Raw genomic sequence first — 24,862 nt, 5'->3', positions numbered from 1 at the left:
ATCTTATTTTATTTATTAATTCGACAAATATTAATTTCAACTTGATTGTTGTAATCACTCTAAAGGAAAGATTCTCCATGAAAAATATTTTTGCAGTAATTTATATTTTTAGTTTTAAACTCGATAAACATTGTTATTTATTTTCCAGTTAGAGTCCTAATTAGATAAAAGCATCTAAACTACGTATAACATTATTTAAACATTGTTCATCAGACTAAAATCTTTAAAATTATTATTAAATTGAAAGCAATAATTGTATTTTCTATTTTATGCAACCCTTTGAAGAACCTTTTATGTTTAAATTAGAAATCTTCTCTATTTCGTATCATACTAAAGATTGTCAAACAAAGTTAAATGTGAAATATAATTTTTTTTTTAATGAAATTACGAGGTAGATACAGTAGCAAAATATTTTTAAGTGGATCCCTAAACAAATTTATGTAAAATCAAATTAAGCATCCTGTATAGAATTGAAGTTCTTTCTGGGACACAGGGTCAATACCCATCTCTGATCTTAATTATAATTTCTCGCAGAAAGAAATTTCGGGAATTATTTTAAGCAGAGAAAATTATTTTTACTCGTATTAGCTTCGATGTAAAATGATGATGTAATTCATCGATATGTTGGGTAATCCACTGTCAAACATGACTGACATCATGGATATGTTCGGTAGACCTTGTCGTGTGGTGGCGGGACTTTTCACTAAAGGACAACCAAAGGAAAATATTTCCCCAATTGGGCCAATTGCTCCAGAAGTAATTATTATCTAACACAATAAAGATAAATTAAATTTAGTTACCAAGAGGAAATGTTAAGATTGTTGACAAAGATGTGTTTGAATCGTTAGCGGATTTCCTAAGTACGTTGAGATGTACAATAGTTTTTGAAGATCAACATCCTGAGGCTCCCGTCTCAGGGAGACTTTGTGGCTGAAGTATTTCCACTGGATTGCTTTTGTGATAGCCATCGCGTGCTGATCGCAGCCAATTTCGAGAATTGCGGTATTGCACGGTCGCACATCGGAAAAGGTCGTTAAGTTTCAATGGAACTAGTTTCCATACAAAAGGGCTTATCCAGACTCGTTCATGTTACACTCAAGCCAGGGGAGAAACGTCACTAAGTTTTCAAATTGAAGTTATGGAAAGTATTTTTTTTAAATGTGTTCACTTTTGATTTTTTGAATTTTTAAAAAAGAAGTTTTGTTACTATTTTGATGAATATTTTGCTACAATTGGCTACAATTTTGATAACTATTTTGGTGACTACTTTGTTACTATTTTAAAAACTATTTTGATGACTATTTTGGAAACTATTTGTTAACAGTAATTATTTTTTCAAAAAGGGGAATCGATTTTGTTGTTCCATTAGTTGGGTTTAGTTTCAAGAGGGACGTAATATCATTAATTGAATTTGAGAAGTGGGTTTGAATCACTTGGGCTAAACAGGTGAAGTGAGTTACTTAGTAGACGAGTTTCGGTATTCGATTGGACGATCGTTACACAGCGGTTTGGCTTTCTAATGCCTCTTTTGCCTTCCGCCTTCGTTCTCATCCAAGCAATATCCTTTACTGTGGTTTTCGATACTGCTCAGTAGAAGCTCTTTATAGAGCGTCTGAACCTTTTCGGTTTCTCAACCACTACATACATCTACTTGAAAGGCTCCTAACTTTAGACCTTGTAACTTATAATACTGCCTTTGTAGGAAAACAGAAAAAATTTTGTTTGCTAAATTACCCAAAAAAAAAACCGCACAAAGTAAAAGGGTTGAGAAAAGAAGAAAGGAATTCGAACATCCACTAGACAAATAGAGAAGGGAATTTAATTCTTTAATGGAAATGTACTGCTGCTAAAAATACCCCCATTTAGTCATCAAAATCTTTTTAAAAAAATTATCTAATTAGGTAAAATACTTTTAAGCTCGCTTTTAAGAAACTTTATATCTCACTTTGGAAATAATTTACTTTGGGGGAATTTTATTTCTGTATTGTTGTAACAAGTTTAGCTTTAGAAGCAACTTTAAAAGAAGCTTCTTGGAAGCTTACTTAACGCTGTGCATATGGAGAGATGAAGGAGGTAGCAGTCAAGCTAAACACAATGCATTTTCTGTTAGACGAACTTCTAGATGGTGCTACAGCTACAGCTGCTAGCTACTTTACTTAGCACTAAGTTGTGGCTTTGGTACGATAGTCCTTCGCTCTCTAGAGATAGATCTTGTGAAGAAGGAACAACCGAAGGGAGAGTAAGTTGCCTTTGCTAGTAAATATTTTCAAGAGACTATGACGTAACTTCTACAATTTAGTTCTAAAAACAAAAATTATTATCAATTATACTCAAAAACATTACATCAATAATAGTTTTTTAATTCATCTGTATTTATTTTACTTCGTTAAAAATAAAACTATAATATAGAAGATATGCCAAAGGGGTGAAAATTTTTTTTTGACTTTCTGATATACTTTTTGTCAGAACTCTTCAAAATCCAAGAGTTAGGGAACTTACAAGCCCAAGAGGATTAAGATTTAAATCCACCTGATTTATCTATTTACCACAAAAATATGATCTCTCAAACGAAATGTATATTCGACAGTACAGAAACTCACATAAGTTCCTTCGAGCTACAAAAATGATTTGCAGAGAGCTGCTTATATAAGTGCTATACATTTTTTCAATATTGAAGAAGTACTGGCAAACGTACGAGTACTTATGTTTCGATCATAAAAAAATTTCTCTCAAAGATAATTTCACTGAAATTTCACTATTATTTTATAGAGATCCTTCCATTTTTTCGACAACTACAATTATCAATCCCTTTATCGTCCCACACCTTTAGAATTGCCCTCCAAATTCTTGAACAATAAAAGTTTTACTCTACAATCAAACGAGAATTTAAATAGGGACAATATTTAAAAGTATTATTAGCTTTACCTTCTAAAACTATTCTTAGAGTAATAGACCCAATAAGCGATACCCCCTTCAGTGAGAGGTCGAGGAAATGAGTTTGTCTAGCGGAAACGGAGAATGCAGTAGATTTTCCTCAAATTGTTTTCGGAACAGTGAAAAGTTTTTATTTGAATCCTTTACAATTAGAATCAGAGAGAAAGAGTAGATCCAGATGTCTTCAGACACACTGAATCAAAATTAGAACTATTAGAATTACTTACCTTTTAAAATTATTCTTAGAGTCGCAGACCCCAAAAAGCTTCAGTGAGAGGTCGAGGAAATGACTTTGACTAGCGGAAACAGAAAATGCAGTAGATTTCCCTCAAATTATTTTCGGGACACACAAAAGCGAAAGGTTTGGGTACAGGTATCGATGCAGATTAGATTGAACACCCCTCAGACTTGGAGTAACCGAATTTTTTATTTGATGCTGATGTCGTCGTAATGCAGTCCTTGGATAAATAGAAATGTGCCTCGTAGTAGAAATTATCTCCTTGAATGAACTTGACTAAGACGAGACTTGAGGAATACACTTGGTACTTAAAGAGGTTTTCTAAACTGGAAGAAGACACTTGATGACAGTACACAACTAGTTACCTTGGTGGCAGTTTCGGGACTGACGAATTGGACAATGGTGGCCACCTTTTATACTGTTCCATTCAAGGGAGGGGAGGATATGCCAATACCCCCCACTTTAATTACTTTAGGGGTCAATTTTTGGTTATTTATTTTTAGATCATGGCTTAATCCCCGAACTATGCAAAATTATAACTAAATTTAATTTTAAGAAAACAACAGTTTTCATTTATGATTTTGTGACAAGTCTGAAAGTAATGTTCGTGTTGTACATTACTCTGAAATGTTCTTACATCTAACGGGAACAAACATTGAGAAAGTTTCCCTTTACTGAGACGCAGGGGTACAATCTAAAATTTAACTGCTCCTGAGTCCTGATCTCTCACCAGCCAGAACCGGAAGTACCTCTGCTCAAATGCATCTTCAGCGCTTTACAATGTCTCCAGCATTGAATCTTCTCAGCACTACAGTTTATAGACAAGAAACTTGTTAGTCTCGGCAATTTCGTCTTATCAATCATTATGACTTCCTTGAAGTAAATTATTTAATTTTGACTCACAACGTACCCTGGAGGAAAAATATATTTAAAAAAAAATGTGCTACAACTCCTATCACTTTGAAAATAATTAACATTTTTTCTCAGTTAACACTTTTATGAGAACAATTAACTAACGTACTTTATGGTGAATACCGAATGTAATAATTGATATGCAAAATATAACTTTCTTCATTTTAAAGTTTTAAGTGCTTAATGGTCAAAAGTCATGAAAATTGCAAAATTATCTTCAACCACTATGAAGAATCGTAAAAGCAACTGCATTTCGTGGAAGGTACATGTAACCCTGAGAAAACTTTTCAATTATTAAAGTTCAATCTCATTCTAGCCCAGCATCCGAGAAGTGGAAGTAACCTCGACAGTTTATCGTTTTTGTTGATAACGAAATAACAAAATTGCCTTTAAAAGGGCGTTACCCACTTTTATACATACATGAAAAGAGCTTTTATATTATCAACATAAACAGATTGTTAATTACAGTTAATAAGCCAATGGAGTTTAAAATATAAGCCACTGGATTTTAAAAAAAAAAGTAAAGAGCAGTAAACATACCATTAGATAGAATTTGAAAAAAAATTACAATTTAATTTTCAAATTATATAAAGCACTCAATTCTGTTTTTAATGTGACATGTTTTTTATTCCATTGTCAGGAAACTAACTGCTCCTGCACTTGACCTTACAGGCTCTCTGTGTGTGCACTCCCTCTTTCCATTCCAAAGTAAATACTCGATCGTTAATGGTTACATTTATCTTAGTGTCTCGAGTTGGGAAGCCATTCGTTGTAAGTGATCCAGTGCTAAACCGTCTAAATCTGCAGTTCTAAAGAAGTTGCGCGAAAAAAAATAGCAACAGACCAAAAAAGGAACAGATTTATGAGACGCAGACGAATTGATTGCGGGTATTTATTGTTTTTTCAGAAAAGATTTTCTAGAGAAACGAAAAAGAATATTTTTTGCTACTAACAAAAGAAGTAAACCGATTTTCAATATTGTTGACCCTGCTTGCTGCATCAAAAACAATGCCACCTTGTAATTTCATTCTAAAGACTTAAGAGTCCTTTGAATTTATTGTACTTACTCAGATCCAACAGGAAACATAAAATTTAGTTTATAAATTAATTTGTATACGTTTGGGAATAGTTTATTCAAGTGGGGACGATATTTACTATTATTAAAGACGATCGACTTATAAAATCATCAATTAAAGTAAAGTAAGAAGTCCCTAATCCAAAAACTCTCCAAACCGGTCGTTCATACAATTGATAGTGTTAGTGGAAAGTGGATCTCCTGATTGTCACCCATTATCCCTAGTTTTACGATCTTTTGTTCAGCTATTCAGCGTCTCTTATCATCCGATCTCCAATGATTCAACTTTGAAGAACCTTTGGAATACAATTCGAACTATCTTAATTCCTCTTTGTAAAATTTAGTTCATTTCTTCTAAATTCCGAAAAGATTTTGTTCCTGATACTAGTGGAAAATTTGATCAAATTAATATTTGATTGAGGACAAATTAAATAAATAGAATAACATTTCTGATTGTAGCTGAATTCTCGCATTCTTCACTCTTGAGTGGAAATGTTTGAAGTATAAAAATGGTATAAAATCTCTAAAAATCAGAGATGAAATGTCTCTGTGCAAAAATTCATTCCCTTCTTGTTCTGAGTGGGGACTCAGAGCGCAGAGGCAAGGTGGAAAAAGTTAGTTGAATAATTCAAGAATCCTAGAGTCAGAGAGAAAGATGGAAGGAACAGAAATTCCCCGTAACCTTTAGGTGCACAATCGTTATTTCCGCTAACCGGAGACCACCCCTTGAGTTTTCTTTTCTCACCTAGAGTCACTGTTTCATGAAATTGTAATTCCGTAATAAACATGAGGAGAAGTGATAATTCGGACCTTCTGCTTCCATTTTAGAGAATTTCTGATTGTCGTCAACGCCTGTAAAAGAAAAATATAATGATTTAGTTTAGAAATAATCATCTACGACTGGAAGAACTTTTTCAGGAATAAAAATAAAATTCCTCATACGTTTACAATTTGCATCTTTTTTGCTCATTTAGTTTCACTACTCAAAACTCGTTTTGTCAAAAGTTTCGAATCAAATAAAGGAAACACGTACCTATTGTTTTGTTACAATTTCGCAAGAAGTTAGGATTATTTACATGCTAGGCACGAATACAGACAGTGCTGAATATCAAAGTCGTAAGTTTTTTCCTTTAACATATACACACGCGATGAAAATAAACATCTACCCTTCAAACAATTTTATCCAGTTGCAAAAACAAAAGCAGCATTCGCTCTTCTATGCAATGAATAATATTAATTATTTTCATAGGACAAAATTAAACTTCGTGACTACAATCAATTCAACTGGTTAAAGTTCTCTAAATTAAGATATAAAAACTATTTCAATAATGAGAAAAGAAATCGAGTGGAAATTATTGTAGATCGATTTCTTAGGTGAAAATCAACTAACTGTGATGCAGTGAAAAGATTCCGTTGCAGTCTTCTTTCGCTGAACATCTTGCGAATCCGTAAGCTTGACTTTCAAGTCGAGGATGAGAGGGATTTCCGATATAACCCCCCTTTCCACTTTCCTTTAGGACCACCATATAGTCTACACATCCTGTCTCCCCGAGCGGGAATACAGGAAATTGATCCTAGCTAGGAGATATGGCGACGATGAAAACTTCCCGCTGGGGCGCGTTACCCATAAATACGCAAAAGAACCTTTCTACATTAATCACGGTAGAACTCATGCACTTCATATTAATATCGATAAGATTGGAATATATCACCATTAGAGTTTTAGAGAAATTTTAAGAAACTCATAAACATTCTAATGTCACACTTTTCCAGGTGGAAAAATTGATTGGATTATAGTGAACAATACGGGAAATTGTGCCTGTGCTTCTTTGACTTAGTTTTTGTTAATTTTTCTAAAATTTAGAAGAGATATATCCAGATGTCTTCAGGCACACTGAAAACTAGAACTTTGTGGAATCAGTTGAGAATTCCAATGCGGACTAAATTTAAGGTAATAGTTTTTACCGGCTAAAATTATTCTCAACGTCCTAGACCTAACAAGTGATACCTCCTTTAGTGTGAGGTCGAGGAAATGACTTTGTCTAGCGAAAACAGAGAATACAGTAGATTTCCCTCAAATTATTTTCGGGACAGTCAAAAGTTTCTATTTGAATCCTTTACAATTAGAATCAGAGAGAATGAGTAGATCCAGATGTCTGCAGACACACTGATACAAAATCAGAACTTTGTGGAATCAATCGAGAATTTAAATGGGGACAAAATTTAAAAGTAATTAGTCACTTACCGTCTAAAATTACTCTAAGAGTCGTAGACCTAACAAGGAATGCCTCCTTAAGTGTGCCCCAGTAGCACGTAATATAACAGCAATATTTAGAACACTGCCTTAACATTACCAATATTACCTCAATGTTGCTGGACTGACCCAGGAAGCAATTCTTCCTTTAGTGTGAGGTTGGAGGAAATGACTTTGACTAGCGGAAACAGAGAATGCAGTAGATTTCCCTCAAATTGTTTGCGGGACAGACAAATGTGAATGGTTGGGGTACAGGTGTCGATGCAGATTAGATTGAACACCCCTCAGACTTGGAGTAACTGAATTTTTTATTTGATGCTGATGTCGTCGTAATGCAGCCCTGGGAAAAATAGAAATGTTCCTCGCAGTAGAAATTATCTTCTTGAATGAAGTTGACTAACACTCGAGGAATGCACTTGGTACTTGAAGAGGTTTTCTGAACTGGAAGAAGACACTTGATGACAGTACACAACTAGTTACTTTGGTGGCAGTTTCGGGACTGACGAATTCGGCAATGGTGGCCACCTTTTATACTGTTCCTTTCAAGGGAGGGGAGGATATGATAACACCCCCACTCTAATTACTTTCGTGGTCAAGTTTTTTTTTAATTATTTTTGGCTAATGGGCTTATTCCCTGAACTAGGCAGGTGAGGGACCCTATGGAAGAGTGACGAAATACTGATCACCTGATTTGGTAGCCACTGTCCACTTGTAAAACTATTGGATCAATGATGCTCCAAAAGCTGCTTTAATATGGAATACTAAAAACTCAAACAATTGTGGATGAATTTACCGACTTCGAAAAAAACAATCACTTGACTTTGGTTCAAAAAGTCAGACATCTCCCTTAAATTATATTAAGCGCAAAGTTTGAAGTAGACCATGAGCTGGTGTATTTGGATCTGCTATCTAAATGTACATAATTACAACTCGACAGTCCATAAAACGACTGCACTCGGCAAGAACTTTTTTACTGTTTTTCTCTTTCATACTAAAAAGTTGAGGGTTTATTACGTAATTTTTATCCCTTCAGTAAACTAAATTCTGATTTTGTCTCATTTTGTATTCAGTTTTTTCACATAATTTCAAATTGTTCCAGGTTGTCATCTATTTGGTTTTTAGATCCAGTACATTTAAACTAACCTCTTTTATTTTTATTCAAAGTTTTACTATTTCAGAAAAGATGATTATTTTAAGTCGTCTTCTTAATGAGAATTAATTTTTTTTTAACAAAAGATGTGAATTAGTTAAGTAATACATTTTTTCTGAATGAAGGAAATGGTGACTTTAAAACAGTAATCAGTACAATATGTCTCTATATTGTGTATAATTCTCCGTCTATTGTTTTTCCTTGTATCATTCCACTCTACTGCGTTCATTGTATCTAAGCAAAACATGCGGGTCATCACACTCCGTAATGACGTTATTAACTATTGTGAAAATTAAGCTCCTTTTACTAATTAGGTATTTAATTGAATCTGTGAATAGACCACAATAGTTAAGTTGGGACAATTAAAATCTGCTAAAATATAGTGTTTGTTAAAATTAACGAAATCTTTTAATAACACCAGAAATTTTCAGTTTTCATTTTTCAATACGAGTTTTTCAAAACTAGACAATTTTTCATTTGTTTTGAATTTGAAAACAAAAGTTCGAATTTGGATTTTCGTAATCAAAGTCAAAGGGAATTCTAAAACACAAAATTAACCTTTACAGAATCAGAAAAAGTGACTTCGAAATAGTTCACTGAAAACATTTTAATAGACACGCATCAACAATTACCCCTTTGATTTAAGTGACTTAATTCGTGAGAATTTCAAATACCCATCATTTCTAAACATCTCAATTGTAAACATATAAGTTTAAGTTGCAGATTCTCCGGTTTGCGAGTGATATGCACCCAACGTTGTGTAAATGATAGTTTAAATTTGAGTTTTCCAACTTAACTGTCGAAATACTCGTTGTAACTACTCTCTCTATATATATGAAATGTTTCCAACATCGTTCAAGGTGGAAGATAAATGATACTGTTTCCTACATACATGCTCATAGTTATAACCCTCTAGACAGACAGTTTTGGATCATCTGCAATGCCGGCAAAGCTCTGTCATGATCGAGCATGTAAAATCCCAATTCCCTTGATAATGGCACACACCATCAGGGGTTGTGATTGTTATGAGAATTTAATACCCAAGTGACATCTCACTGAAAATTTGCTCTTGTAGGAAATTCTCCGAACAAGGCAATGTCGTGAATTTCACTACCTTGCTAATGTTTCGATGATAATTCAGATATTTGGTAATGATTTTCCAATTGGGGTGACATAAATCGTGAGGTAAAAAAATTAACATAAATTAAGGAAGCCAGAGACATTTGGTATCAAAATTAAGATATTAAAAATTTAAGGTCGAGGAAATGACATTGTCTAGCGAAAACAGAGAATGCAGTAGATTTCCCTCAAATTGTTTTCGGACCAGTCAAAAGTTTTTATTTGAATCCTTTACAATTAGAATCAGAGAGAAAGAGTAGATCCAGATGTCTTTAGGCACACTGAAAATTAGAACTTTGGGAAACCAATCGAGAATTTGAATGGGGATAAAATTTAAAGTATTGGTTATTTACATTTTAGAATTATTCTTGGAGTCGTGGAACCTAATGAGCTTCGGTGTGAGGTCTAGGAAATGACTTTGTCTAGCGGAAACAGAGAATGCAGTAGATTTTCCTTAAATTATTTTCGGGACACACAAAAGTGAAAGGTTTGAATACAGGTGTCGATGCAGATTAGATTGAACACCCCTCAGACTTAGAGTAACCTAATTATTAATTTGATGTTGATGTCGTCGTAATGCAGTCCTTGGGAAAATAGAAATGTTCCTCGTAGTAGAAATTATCTCCTTGAATGAACTTGACTAAGACGAGACTCGAGGAATGCACTTGGTACTTGAAGAGGTTTTCTGGAGTCGAAGAAGACACTTGATGACAGTACACAACTAGTTTACTTGGTGGCAGTTTCGGGACTGACGAATTCGGCAATGGTGGTAATCCTTTATACTGTTCCTTTCAAGGGAGGGGAGGATATGATAACACCCCCACTCTAATTACTTTCGTGGTTAAGTTTTTTTTAATTATTTTTGGCTAATGGGCTTATTCCCTGAACTAGGCAGGTAAGGGACCCTATAGGAGGCTGACGAAATACTGATTGTTATTTATTTTTAGCTCGTGGACTTAATCCCTGAACTAGGCAGGTGAGGGATCGTGCAGGACGCTGACGAAAAACTGATTGTTATTTATTTTTGGCTCATGGACTTAATCCCTGAACTAGGCAGGTAGGGGACCCTATAGGAGGATGACGAAAATGGATGACTGATTAGCCTGGATCTTCTCTGAATTATTGGCAAGTCTTTCTTTCCTCGTTTTTGAGTAAACATTCTCCCACAACAGTTAGAAGACTCATTAACTTATTCTCATTCCAAACCAGATTTAATTCTGAAACTAACTTCAAAGAACAAGTCCCTAACCCACTGCTTACAGACTCCTCTTGAGTTTTTTGAATTAAACTTTTTCTAAATTAGATCCTAAAGAACGTTTGGTAAATTTACCCCTTTCCTTCTTTTCATAGCACATTTTCCCCCGAAAAACTTTTTGCTTCGTCAGTCGGAATTCTGATATAATAATTTCCGTCAAATTTCCCTCAGAACAAGGATTGGAATTTTCAAAAACTACACTTCCTGGAAATATTCTCCCAATTCACTTCCACCTTCAACATTTGCTTAACCTGCAAGTTTAGAATTAACCAATCTAAATTTTCTCCTTTCTCTCTGCGAGTTGAACCTCTCTCGTCACAATTTTGTAAGTCCCTTCGTGTGGTGCTGTACCTAATATTTCATCGCCCTCCCTCCTCGCGTTTCCCATATAGTATCTTCACAATTAAAATGTCAACTAAAATAAATTAAACTCCCGCTGCCACTGGTACTGGATTCTGGATCACCTAGAATTGATGTCTCTTTCTACATCAGAGGATTTAATTTTCGGAATTCAAGCTTAAGCAGATTAATTTTTCACTCGAAAAATTTTATCGAAAAAACTTTTTTCCTCTATCTGTTTTCTGAAATTAAATTCCATAGTAAAAAAATATCCTAATAAAAATTGATTAAAAAAAACCACTAGAAGTTTATAGATAGGGGATAAAGTTTTTATTATACGTCTAGAGAGAATTCTAATTGGATTCCTTAAGTACATAATCCCTAATCCTCTATTAAGTTTTAAATAGGATGTACAATTAGAAATTTATTGCTGTATCGACAAATTACTAATTGGCTTTTGTGTATTGTAAAGTTGAAAAATTTAGGGTATTGTTTGTCTTTAACTGGATCCAATGAGGATTCTTTGAAAGGAAACAAATAGTATGCAAATTTTGTTGTTTCGTTAGAAATATAATTATATATTTAACAATAAGTTAAAAAATTCCGAAAATTGTAATAAATCGAGAAATATTAATAATTAATATCACTAAGTAATTATTTTAATGTTTGTGATGGTTTTAGAGTTTGAAACTTCTAGAAACAATATTATATTGATCGGAAAATTTTCATTCCGCAACGGTATCACTTCTGACATCTATTGTGGTAGTTGGGAAACTTGTCGTCTTGTTCGAACTGATTTACTTTATCATGACTCCCTTATTTTTATCGCCTAAAAGTATTTTTAAAAACGGTCGAGAAACAGTTTTTTCTAAAAACCATTTTCCAATTATTTATTTTCTAATAAAGTTCAATTTCTAAAAGAATTCAAAAGTGAAATTTAGCAGCAAAAATTGATAGTAAAAGAAATTTAAGCACTTTTGAACCAATTTCTGAAATTTCTGGACTTTCTGCACTTTTTGGGGTCGCTAATTACGAATCTAAAGTCAAATTTTCGAAATTATCAAAATTCAAAATGGCGGATCCAATATGGCGGCCATTTTTTTCAAAATTGCTCAAATTTGCATAAGACTTGTTACTCGGGGGTTTTCGGTATCGCTGATTACGAATCTGAAGTCAGATTTTCAAATTTCAAAATGGCGGATCCAATATGTCGGACTTTTTTTTTAAAATTGCTTAAATTTGCATAAAACTTGTTACTCGGGGGGTTTTTGAGGTTACTGATTACGAATTTGAGTTCAGATTATAAAAATTCAAAATGGCGGATCCAATATGGCGGAAATTTTTGTAAAAAGTGATCAAATTTGCATAAAACTTGTTACTCGGGAGGTTTTTGAGGTCACTGATCACGAATCTGAATTCAGATTATAAAAATTCAAAATGGCTGATCCAATATGGCGGAAATTGGAAAAATTGATCAATTTTGATTAAAAATTGTTGTAGTGTGAAGAAAATTATAAATTTTTAATTTTTCCCTAACACAAAAAAAAATTCTAAATTAAATCCACTATGCCAAAAAATAATTAATTATTTAAAATATTTTTTGGTTAAAAATAAAAAAAAAAGTTTTTTGAAAACAAAATATATTTACGTAAAAATTCCCCATCCATTATACAAATAATATATCAAATACCTGAAGAATTTCTTTTCTCTTCTTTTCTTTTTTTTTTATTATTGATTTACACTTTCGAAAGAAATATGCAGGGAAATTTTTGTGAAAAAAAAGTTGTGTGTGAGAGTATGAAAAACGTAACTTTTTCCTTTAAGAAGCAAATAGGTTAAAAGTTTATTTCAGAGTTTAGAAAAGTAGAGTAAGATTCAGTTATTGAAGTGGTTGAAGAATCTCAATCGAATTTTCAAGATGCAATTTCAATAAAATTGCCGATTCTTTTTAACATAAAACGCCGCCGAATAGAAGAAAAGTTTTATATAAATGCTGAAAAATATTGGGAAATTTTTGCACAATCTTTTAGAAAGAGAAAAATTAGAAAAAAATACATTTTTTTACAATTATTTTGATATACGAATTTTCAATGACATTTCGAAAAAAAAACAAAAGATAATTTGTCGTTAATGTAGAATGATAAATAATTTTTTAAAAAAATGTTTTATAGTGTAAATTTAAAAAATTACTGTATTCTTAAACATCACTTAAGGGAATCCGATGAAAAATTATTGAAAAATTTAGAAATTTCTCCAAAATTGACGAATAGGAAAAATTTTACAAATAGAAAATAAAGAAGTAAAATTAAGGTCAGGTAATTAAATTTTTAATAACCTTTTTATCAATTTTGTTTAAATGTACAAAATGTGATAAATTTTTTTTTTATTTTTACCGAATCCTTTTTTATTAATTTCAATTATATTTAAATGAATACTTTAGAAAAATGGATGTGTTGATAATTCAAATTTGCAAAAATACAAAAGAGGCGAGAGAAATGGCTTTGACTGGAAAATATGAATCATCAGAAATTTATTATCAGACAGTAATTGAGCAAATAGAAACATTGATGGAAAGTATCATAAGCGAAACCCGAAGAGCAAAATGGTTTCAAATTCAGAATCAAATTACTGACGAGTTTGAACAGGTTAAAGCCGCTTCGTATGCTTTAAATCTTTTTCAAATGGATATTCAGAGAAATTCATTTCTTGGTAATATTTTTGCGATGATATTAAATTTCCTCTTTTAAATAATAAATTTTTTTTTAAATAATTAATAGTTATTTGAATAATTTTAAGAAAGGTAAAACCACAATAGGAAGCTGATTTTTAGACGTTAGTGAATTTTTTTTCTGAAAGAGATAAAATTACTCGAATGAAATAATAATTTCAAACTTTGAAATAAGTTTAATTAATATTTCATCAATATTTTATAATTTAAAAGAAAAAATTTTTAATTTTTTAAAAATTTTCATTAATTTACTAATTTATTTATTCAATTTAGCTGGAAAGTCATCTTTATCCCACGAGGAACCAACGAGAGACACTGCTTCTGGAAATGATTCTTCAGAAAATTGTTATCAACTTTTTCGATCCGTACCTTCAACTCCATCAAAAGGTTTTACTCAGGATTCCGAAATTTGGCGTACAACTTCACAACCAGATCAAAAGTAATATTTTAAATAAAAAAAAAATCGGATGGAATCTGAATTTGTTGTGAAATTTTCAAAATTCAAAATGGTGGATTCAAAATGGCGACTGAAAAGCTTTAAAATCAAAAACCATGATTTTTAACTATAATTATTTTGATAAGTATTTTGGTCTTGACAATTTTTGAAATTCCTGAATTTTTCCACTTCAGAAATCAAAGATCGAGCAGAATTCAACAAAGAATTCAGCCAACAAACACAACACTGCGCAAACCATTCGAAACAACTTTAAGGAAGGATGGAAATAAGAGTGATTTGAAAAAAACCAAAAAGAAAGCAATCGAAAAAGAAGAATCAAATAAATTTCTCTCTTATACAAACAGTCGAGTAAAACTCCATCAAGTTTAAGGGCATTTGAACCTTGATGACGTTACACTTTGTGCAAAGCATGTGTGACGTCATCAAGGTTCAAATGCCCTTAATAAAATTACTAAATTAAAATTAGTAAATTAAAATTACATAATTAAAATTTCTAAATTTAAATTACATAATTAAAATTACCTACAAAATTAAAATTACATATTTAAAATTACCTACTAAATAAAAATTTCTAAATTAAAATTACTAAATTAAAATTACATAATTGAAATTACCTACTAAATTAAAATTACTTACTGAATTAAAATTACACACTAAATTGAAATTACAAAATTTAAATTAAGTACTAAATTAAAATTGCAAAATTAAAAGTATATAATTGAAATTATTAAATAAAAATTACATAATTAAAATTACTTACTAAATTAAATATACATAATTAAAATTACTAAATTAAAATTATCTACTAAATCATAATTCAATAATTAAAATTACTAAATGAAAATTACCAACTACATTAAAATTGCATAATTAAAATTACCTACTACATTAAAATTACATCATTAAAATAACCTAATACATTAAAATTACATAATTAAAATTACCTACTAAATTAAAATTACTAAATTAAAATTACATAACTAAAAATACCTCCTACATTAAAATTACATAATTAAAATTACCTACTACATTAAAATTGCATAATTAAAATTACCTACAAAATTAAAATTACTAAATTAAAATTATCTACTAAATCATAATTCAATAATTAAAATTACTAAATGAAAATTACCAACTACATTAAAATTGCATAATTAAAATTACCTACTACATTAAAATTACATCATTAAAATAACCTAATACATTAAAATTACATAATTAAAATTACCTACTAAATTAAAATTACTAAATTAAAATTACATAACTAAAAATACCTCCTACATTAAAATTACATAATTAAAATTACCTACTACATTAAAATTGCATAATTAAAATTACCTACAAAATTAAAATTACTAAATTAAAATTATCTACTAAATCATAATTCAATAATTAAAATTACTAAATGAAAATTACCAACTACATTAAAATTGCATAATTAAAATTACCTACTACATTAAAATTACATCATTAAAATAACCTAATACATTAAAATTACATAATTAAAATTACCTACTAAATTAAAATTACTAAATTAAAATTACATAACTAAAAATACCTCCTACATTAAAATTACATAATTAAAATTACCTACTACATTAAAATTGCATAATTAAAATTACCTACAAAATTAAAATTACTAAATTAAAATTATCTACTAAATCATAATTCAATAATTAAAATTACTAAATTAAAATTACCAACTACATTAAAATTGCATAATTAAAATTACCTACTACATTAAAATTACATAATTAAAATTACATAACTAAAAATACCTCCTACATTAAAATTACATAATTAAAATTACCTACTACATTAAAATTGCATAATTAAAATTACCTACAAAATTAAAATTACTAAATTAAAATTATCTACTAAATCATAATTCAATAATTAAAATTACTAAATTAAAATTACCAACTACATTAAAATTGCATAGTTAAAATTACCTACTACATTAAAATTTCATCATTAAAATAACCTAATACATTAAAATTACATAATTAAAATTACCTACTAAATTAAAATTACTAAATTAAAATTACATAACTAAAAATACCTCCTACATTAAAATTACATAATTAAAATTACCTACTACATTAAAATTGCATAATTAAAATTACCTACAAAATTAAAATTACTAAATTAAAATTACATAATTAAAATTCTTAAATTACAAATTTAATCTTAGAATCTTAGAATATAATCGTAGAAATTACAATTTCCAAGAGTAGTAAATAAAGGAAAGTTTTCAGTGTATAAATTTTATTTCTTTCTAGAAAAAAGAAACATCTCCTAAAGCTCCTTCCAAATCTCATACAGAAAAATTTAATTCATCCGGAAATTTAAATAAACTCATAGAACTATTAGGTACAGTTTACTAATAGATTCATTATAGACTTTATTAAAGGAGGTTTCTCATTGCAACGACGAAATTTATATTCGAACTCTGAAAGTTTTTTTCTGCAAACATTTATGACTTATTGTTAATTATCCAGTTATTTTTTTTTTTTACTTTAAAATTTTTATTTTTAAAAAAAGACGATTTTAATGTCAAATTTGTAAAATTCAAAATGGCGGATCCAAAATGGCGGACGAATTTTTTTCTCTAAATTGATAACAAAATTAACTTGAAACCAACAAAATAACAAATATTATGTGAACCTCCTCTAAAGGCAATGGAAAATTAAATAAAAATTTTCAAACTAAAAGAAAATATTTATAAAAAGTGGATATAAAAGTAAATTTTTCAATTTTTAGAAAAGGATATTCTTCAAAATAATCCAAATATTCATTGGGATGATATTGCCGAACTCCATCAGGTTAAACGACTCCTTGAGGAAGCTGTGATTCTTCCAATTTTGATGCCAGACTTTTTTAAAGTACTTTTCGTTACGTGTTTAGAAAAATGTAAACGTTACAAAAATGCGACCATTTTGAAAATATTGAATAACTTATGTTTCTCTTTTAGTGTTTCATTGTATTATTTTGTAAAAATAAATTTAAATTATAAAACTTTAATTATAAAATTATTAAAATTAAAATTTTGTAAATAAAAAAATTTATCAAATAAAATTTATAAAACATAAATTATATTTGAATTTTCCCAGAATTTTTCACCAAATTAAATTATCATATTATTATAATACAATAAATAAAATAAATCAATAAAATTATTATAATTAAAAACTTGGAATTTAAATTTATAATTAAATTATAATTTATAAATAAATTATTTTAACACAAAAATTATTCAATTCGAATTATGAAATAATTGAATTTCAGGGAATTCGAAGACCATGGAAGGGAGTTTTAATGGTTGGTCCACCTGGAACGGGAAAAACAATGTTGGCTAAAGCAGTAGCAACTGAATATGAAACTACATTCTTCAACGTCTCCCCATCGACTGTAACTTCAAAATATAGAGGCGAGTCTGAAAGACTAGTACGACTTTTATTTGAAATGGTAGAATATTTTTAATTAACTTATTTTTTTTTATAATTAACCCTTTCGTGACTCAGGGAGTTTTCTGGGTCGCCGATTGCGAATCTATAAAGTCAGATTAAGAAAATTTTCAAAATTCAAAATGGCGGATCCAATATGGCGGAAATTTTTTAAAAATTTCTCAAAATCAGTTGAAACTTGTTACTCGATGGTTTTCAGGGACGTCATTTTGAATTTTGAAAATTAGACTTCAAATTCGTAATTACCGTTACCGAAAACCCCAGACTAACAAGTTTTATGCAAATTTGAGCAATTTTGAAAAAAAATGTCCGCTATTTTGAATTTTAAAAATCTGACTTCAGATTCGTAATCAGCGGTACTGAAAACCCCTGAGTAAAAAGTTTTATGCAAATTTAAGCAATTTTGAAGAAAATGTCCGCCATATTGGATCCGCCATTTTGAATTTTGAAAATTTCGAAAATTTGACTTTAAATTCGTTATCAGCGACCCCAAAAAGTGCAAAAAGTCCGGTAATTTTAGAATTTGGTTCAAAACTGTTTAAATTTTCTGTCACTATCAATTTTTGCTTCTAAATTTCACTTTTGAATTCTTTAGAAAAATCACAAAAAGTGAAATAAAAAAATAATTACAGTTTGCTGACAGAAAATTAGAGTTTACAATAAAATATATTTTTTTCACTTCTCGTAGGCAAGATTTCATGCACCGAGTACAATTTTTATCGATGAAATCGATTCGCTTTGTTCAAAACGTGGTTCAAATTCAGAACACGAGGCCTCTAGGAGATTCAAATCAGAATTTCTTGTTCAAATGGATGGAATTTGTTCAAATATGTATTTTAATTTTACTTTAATGTCTATTTTAAATTTAACTTATTATTTAAATTTTTTAAGTTTAACTTACCTAAATTAAACTTTTTTTAATGTAAATTTTAAATATTGAAAAATTTTAAAAGTAACTTAAATTTTAATTTTTAAATTTAATTTAAAAATTTTAATTCAAAAATTGTAGTTTAAAAATTTTAGTTTATAAATTTGAATTTGAAAATTTGTATTTAAAAATTTGAATTTAAATATTTTAATTTGAAATTTTAATTTAAAAATGTTAATTTAAAAAAATGGTTAATTTAAAAAACTTTTAAATTTAAATGAAAACTTTTATTTCAAATGTGAAACTGAATTCATTTTTGTTTCAGTTTTGAAATTAAAATTTTTATGTGAAATAGAGAAAAAACTATGTAAAATGAATTTGAAAATAGAAAATTTTAGTGAAATCTATTAAATAATTAAAATTAAAATTTCAGTGAAGATGAACCAAAAGTTGTAATGGTTCTTGCTGCGACAAATTATCCTTGGGACATTGATGAAGCATTGATTAGACGTTTAGAAAAACGAATATACATTCCTTTACCAAATGGTTAGTCATAAATTAAATAAAAAATAAAAATTTCTAAAAGAATTTTTAATAAAGACTTTAAATAAAAATTTTCTCAGTTAAAGTATAAAGAAGTTAGCCGAAGTTGCAAACAACAATTTGAAATTTTTCATATTCTCGAAAATTTTCTAAAATCTGTAAAAAAATGTAAATAATAATTTTTTATAAAGAATTTCATCAAAATTTTTAAAAATAATGGTTTTTTTATTAAATTTTTTGAAAATAATTGAATTTTTATTAAAATTCTTGAAAATAATAATTTTTTAAAAAGAATTTTATTAAAATTTTTAAAAATAATTAAATTTTCATTGAAATTCTTGAAAATAATTCAATTTTTATTAAAATTCTTTTAAAAAATTATTTTTAAAAAAGAATTTCATTAAATTTTTTGAAAAAATAATTGAATTTTTAATAAACTTATTTTTAAAAAAGAATTTTTTAAAAGAATTTCATCAAATTTTTGGAAAATAATTGAATATTTATTAAAATTTTTGAAAATAATAATTTTAAAAAAAGAATTTCATTAAAATTTTTAAAAGTAATTCAATTTTTATTAAAATTCTTGAAAATAATAATTTTTTAAAAAGAAATTTATCAAAATTCTTAAAAATAATTGAATTTTTATTAAAATTCTTAAAAATAATTGAATTTTTATTAAAATTCTTAAAAATAATTGAATTTTTATTAAAATTTTTAAAAATAATTGAATTTTTATTAAAATTCTTGAAAATAATAGGTAATTTTTTAAAAAAGAATTTTATCAAATTTTTTGAGAATAATAATTTTTTGAAAAGAATTTCATCAAAATTTTTAAAAATAATTGAATTTCTATTAAAATTTTTGAAAATAATTAAATTTTTATTAAAATTCTTGAAAATAATAATTTTTTAAAAAGAATTTCATCAAAATCATTTGATAGTTATTATAATAAAGAGTAAAAAAATAATTTAGATGAAGGAAGATTAGAATTATTAAAAATAAGTCTTCGGGATGTTAAAATTGATCCATCAGTAGACCTCAGTGAAATGGCGAGTAAACTCGATGGATATTCTTGTGCAGATATTGCAAATGTTTGCAGGTATATATAACAATATTTTTTTGTTCTATAATACTTACTTAACTTTTTTTCTTTTTCAAAAATTAATTTTAAAAAATAATTTTCTTTTTTTAATTTAAAAATTTGATTTGAAATTAATTGAAAAAAAATTTCCTCTCCATAGAGACGCATCAATGATGTCAATGCGTAAAAAAATCGCTGGCTTGAAACCTGACGAAATAAAGCAGATTAAAAAAGATGAACTGGATTTGCCCGTAACATCGGCAGATTTTTACGAGGCAATTGAGAGATGCAATAAAAGCGTTTCCGCCGAAGATTTGAAAAAGTACGAAAAATGGATGAGAGAATTCGGATCATGCTAAAAACCACCTTTCGCAATTTTTTTTAACTCCTGATTTTTTTAAATTAAAAAAATGTAAATTCAAATAACGCCGGAGAATGTGGACAAAAAATATATATATTTACGGAAAAAGTAATTTTCAAAATAGTTGAAATATAAAAATTTTCGTTGCAAAATAAAATCAAAAATTTAATTTTCCTTTTAAACAAGTTATGAAAAAAAATTATTTATTAATTAAAATTATTTCTTTAAAAAAAAAAGATTTCTTTTTTTAAAAAAGCAAAATCTATTTACACAGTTTTTTCAAAAAAATTTCTTTTTCTATTTATCAATCGAAATGTATTGTTTTAATATTAGTACCCATGCAGGCTCTTCTTTTGGAGCACTTTCAGGTAGATTTATCCACAGTTCAGAAGACTTTTTTTGCCACTGAAAAAAAAAAAATTTTTTTTAGTTTCTTATAATTATTTTCAAAGCGTATAAAGTCAATAAAATAAAAAAAAAAATTTTAGTTTCTTAAAATTATTTTTAAAACGTATAAAGTAAAAAATAAATAAATTGTGAATTGTAATAAATAAAAAAAAATGTTCAAACTCACAGTGAGTTTTTTTTCGAGGCCAAGAAATTCAACAGTAGCTGAAGATAATAACGAGACACTTCCTAATTTGACAATATTATTTTTTGGCCATGAGAGAAAAGTGGCGTATAATTTTTCGCCATTTTTGCTCTCCGTGTACCAAACATCTCCAGATAGTGTATCGTTTTGAGTTTTCCAAGGTCTTGTATTGTAAATTGCTTCTCCATTTACAGAGAGCCAAGATCCTGAAAAAAACGATTTTACGTATTTTTTAACAGAATTGCAAAATTTAAAATGGCGGTTCCAATATGGCGGTCGAATTTTTAAAAAGCCTGTTGGCTTTTTAAAAATTCGACTGCCATATTGGAAAATTATTTATATATTCTCAACGATTACTTATTTGATAACAGAATTGCAAAATTCAAAATGGCGGTTCCAATATGGCGGTCAAATTTTTAAAAAATACACAAAAATTCAGAATTTTCTTAACAATTCTAAAAATTTAATTCTATTATTTTTAAAATTACTTAAAGGGTTCGAAATGAAAGGGTTCAAGGTATTTGTAGGCAGATTTCCCAAAATCCCCTAAGCAAAAAAAAAAAAAAAAAAATTAAAAATTGAAAAAGAATTTATTAATTCTTTACCCATTCCTCGAAGTCGTTCTTCATAAATTGGACTTATAATTCCATCCTTAGTGGGACCTACATTCATTAATAAATTTCCATTACAGCTCACTGTGACTACCAATTCTCGAACCAAATCTCGAACAGACATGTAATCCTTTAAATCAGCATTCCTTCGAAAGCCCCAAGACTTTCGATCAATTGTCATTGCATTTTCCCATTTGTGTTTTATTAAAACTCCTACAATTCGCACAAACAATATTTTTAGTAATCAATTTAGAAAAATTAACATAATCATTTTCAAAAATAAAAATAAAAATTGTCCTGCTTTTATAAAAAATTAAAATGAAAAAAAAAAAATTTTTCAAAAAAAAAAAAAAATTATATTAAAAAAAATAATTTCATGTTGAGTTCATGTTAAGAAAGAAAAATTTATTTTTTTTGTGTTTTTTTGTGATACTTTTTCAAAAAATTATATAATTAAAAAAAAAATTTTTTTTCAATACAAAATTTGTTGAGGAATTATTATTCCTCAACAAAATTTTGTATTGAAAAAACTATTATTTATTTTTATTTTATTTATTATTTATTTTTTTTTTATTATTTATTTTTTTTTATTATTTATTTTTTTTTATTATTTATTTTTTTTATTTTTTTTATTTTTATTTTTATTTTATCAAAATTAATATTATGAAAAACAAAATTCTTTTATAATCACCTGGATTATAACGATCAGAACATGTATAAAAATCTCCATGACGACAAGTTACGTTAATACCCCATCGATCATTAACAACAATGGTTTTTCTCACTGAACTCAAATTATAAAGCCAACTGAGAATTTTCGTCGACGACCAATAATCATCAGGAGCTTCCCAATCGCCATCAGACCAAAGAATTTCCGGTTTATACAAATCAATAAGCTCCCACAATTGTGGAATAACTTTGTCCACAACAAATTTATTCGTTTTAAAATTGTTCCTTTTGTCCTCCAAGTAAAGTGGATGAAACCATTCATAGAGAGAGTGATAAAGTCCAAACGTTAAATTCGTTTTTGCTCGGATTGCATTCGACAATTCACCTGTCGAACATTTTTTTTTCTTTTATATTTATTTTATTACTTTTAAAAATATCATTAAATTCGATTTTGGTCGTTTTCGGTCATTTAGACCCAGAGGACTGAAAATTGGCACAAAGAATATAATCATAAAAAGATTTCGGTCGTTTTGACCCAGAGGACTGAAAATTGGCACAAAAAGTATTTTCAGGAAAAGATTTAATATTCCATTTAAAAAAAAAAAATTTTTTTTGAACCTAATTTCAATAAATATAGGGTAAAAAATTTTTTTGTTAAATATGAGAAAAAATTGTACCTATTATGTCACGATGAGGACCAACATCGACGGAATTCCAACTGTAGGAATATTTCGATGGCCAAAGTGCAAAACCATCGTGATGTTTACTCGTCAAGACAACGTACTTTGCACCTGAATCTTTAAAAAGTTGACTCCACTTTGCAGCATCGAAAAATTCGCCAGTAAATTCGCGACCGAATTCTTGATACGAAAAATTAGGGGGATAATTCTTTTTCATAAAATTATTGATAATGAGATTTCCATCTGAAAATAAAATTCGAGTTTTTAATCATTAGTTTAGTTATCAATTTGACTTTAAATTTAATAAAACATCCAATAACTAATAATTAATTTTTTTTTTTTTTTTTTTAATATTATATCAAAAAATAAAAAATAATACAAGTACCTTTCCAACTTTTTTTAATAGAACAGAGATCTCATAGAACATCCAATAATTACTTTTTTTTTTTTTTACATTATATCAAAAAATAATAGAAGTACCTTTCCAACTTTTCCAAAACCATTCGGATCCAAGACTGGGAACACTGTACACACCCCAATGAATGAAAATTCCAAATTTTGCATCATCGTACCAAGAAGGCAAAGTTCGTTTATCCAAACTCTCCCAATTTGGTTCAAACTCAAACTTTTGAGGATTATCAAAATATTGAGCAACTGAATAATAATTTAAAGCCAATAGTGAAAATAACAATGAGATTCGAAAACTTTTTTCAATCATAATGCCACGAACTTTTTTTCTTTTGCAAAAAGAAAAAAATTATTAATGTCCACTCGAATGTAAAATGATAAAGAAAATAAATTTATGAAATAGAACACTGTTGTCTTCTCTTATCAGAGAAATGTTAACATGTTTATAAATTAAAGTCTTATCAATGATAAAATTCTATTTTAGGCCAAATGAGAAGCATCTGTCAATTATTATTTTAGGTGATCATTATTTGCACGACATCAAATTCATCCAAAAAATTTTTTTATTATTATTGTAATCATTTGGTGTCGTAATTAGGTAAAGGCAAAATTTTATTTTCAATTTTTGGATTAAAAATGATTTTTTAAAATTAATTTCAAATTTCTTTTTTTAAATTTTCAAATTTTAAAAATTTAAAAATTTACCAACTTTGAAATATACAAAAATAAGACAATGAAAAATAATCTAAATTATGAGAGAAATTCAAATTTTTATTCTGCAAATATTTCGAGTTTTATTTGAAAAAAATATTTACTAATTCATTGTTTTTTTATTTTTTTTTTTTTTAATTGTTTTGTTTTGTTTGTTTTCTGTTTTTATTTTTTTACTTTTAATTACTTAAAATTGTTAGAAGGAAAGTTTTATTTAAGAAGTATAAAAAAAGCAATTTTTAAAAAAATTCTTAAAAGCAAAGTTTTAAAAAAAATGTCATCGAAATTCTAAAAACAGAATTGTATAGAATTTACCAAAGAGCAGAATGAATTTTTTTTTTTAAATTTCATAAAAATTAAAATTCATAATTATCTACTAACTATGAAGAAAAAATGCAAAATGATTAAAT

The 24,862-nt window shown here is 28.1% G+C and overlaps 2 protein-coding genes across 2 annotated transcripts; one reads left to right on the top strand and one right to left on the bottom strand.

Moving 5' to 3' along the window:
• The first annotated feature begins 13,720 nt into the window (after positions 1–13,720).
• LOC122500090 (katanin p60 ATPase-containing subunit A-like 1) lies at positions 13,721–20,804 on the top strand. Its single transcript, XM_043608815.1, has 10 exons — positions 13,721–13,985; positions 14,278–14,443; positions 14,635–14,809; positions 16,744–16,834; positions 17,225–17,346; positions 17,750–17,929; positions 18,617–18,759; positions 19,230–19,342; positions 20,312–20,438; positions 20,581–20,804. The coding sequence occupies exons 1-10, from the start codon at positions 13,721–13,723 to the stop codon at positions 20,777–20,779; spliced, it is 1,581 nt and encodes a 526-aa protein (XP_043464750.1). The 3' UTR covers positions 20,780–20,804.
• Positions 20,805–21,018: 214 nt separating this feature from the next.
• LOC122500067 (alpha-L-fucosidase-like) lies at positions 21,019–24,152 on the bottom strand. Its single transcript, XM_043608789.1, has 6 exons — positions 23,814–24,152; positions 23,331–23,576; positions 22,676–23,038; positions 21,979–22,197; positions 21,356–21,579; positions 21,019–21,186 (listed from the first exon to the last, which is right to left on the bottom strand). The coding sequence occupies exons 1-6, from the start codon at positions 24,049–24,051 to the stop codon at positions 21,079–21,081; spliced, it is 1,398 nt and encodes a 465-aa protein (XP_043464724.1). The 5' UTR covers positions 24,052–24,152; the 3' UTR covers positions 21,019–21,078.
• Between the last annotated feature and the right edge of the window lie 710 nt (positions 24,153–24,862).

Source organism: Leptopilina heterotoma, unplaced genomic scaffold, assembly GCF_015476425.1.
Source record: "Leptopilina heterotoma isolate Lh14 unplaced genomic scaffold, ASM1547642v1 Lhet_181, whole genome shotgun sequence".
Taxonomy (NCBI): domain Eukaryota; kingdom Metazoa; phylum Arthropoda; class Insecta; order Hymenoptera; family Figitidae; genus Leptopilina; species Leptopilina heterotoma.
The sequence above is the reverse complement of the archived record's forward strand: the minus strand, read 5'-3'. Positions and strand labels throughout refer to the sequence as shown.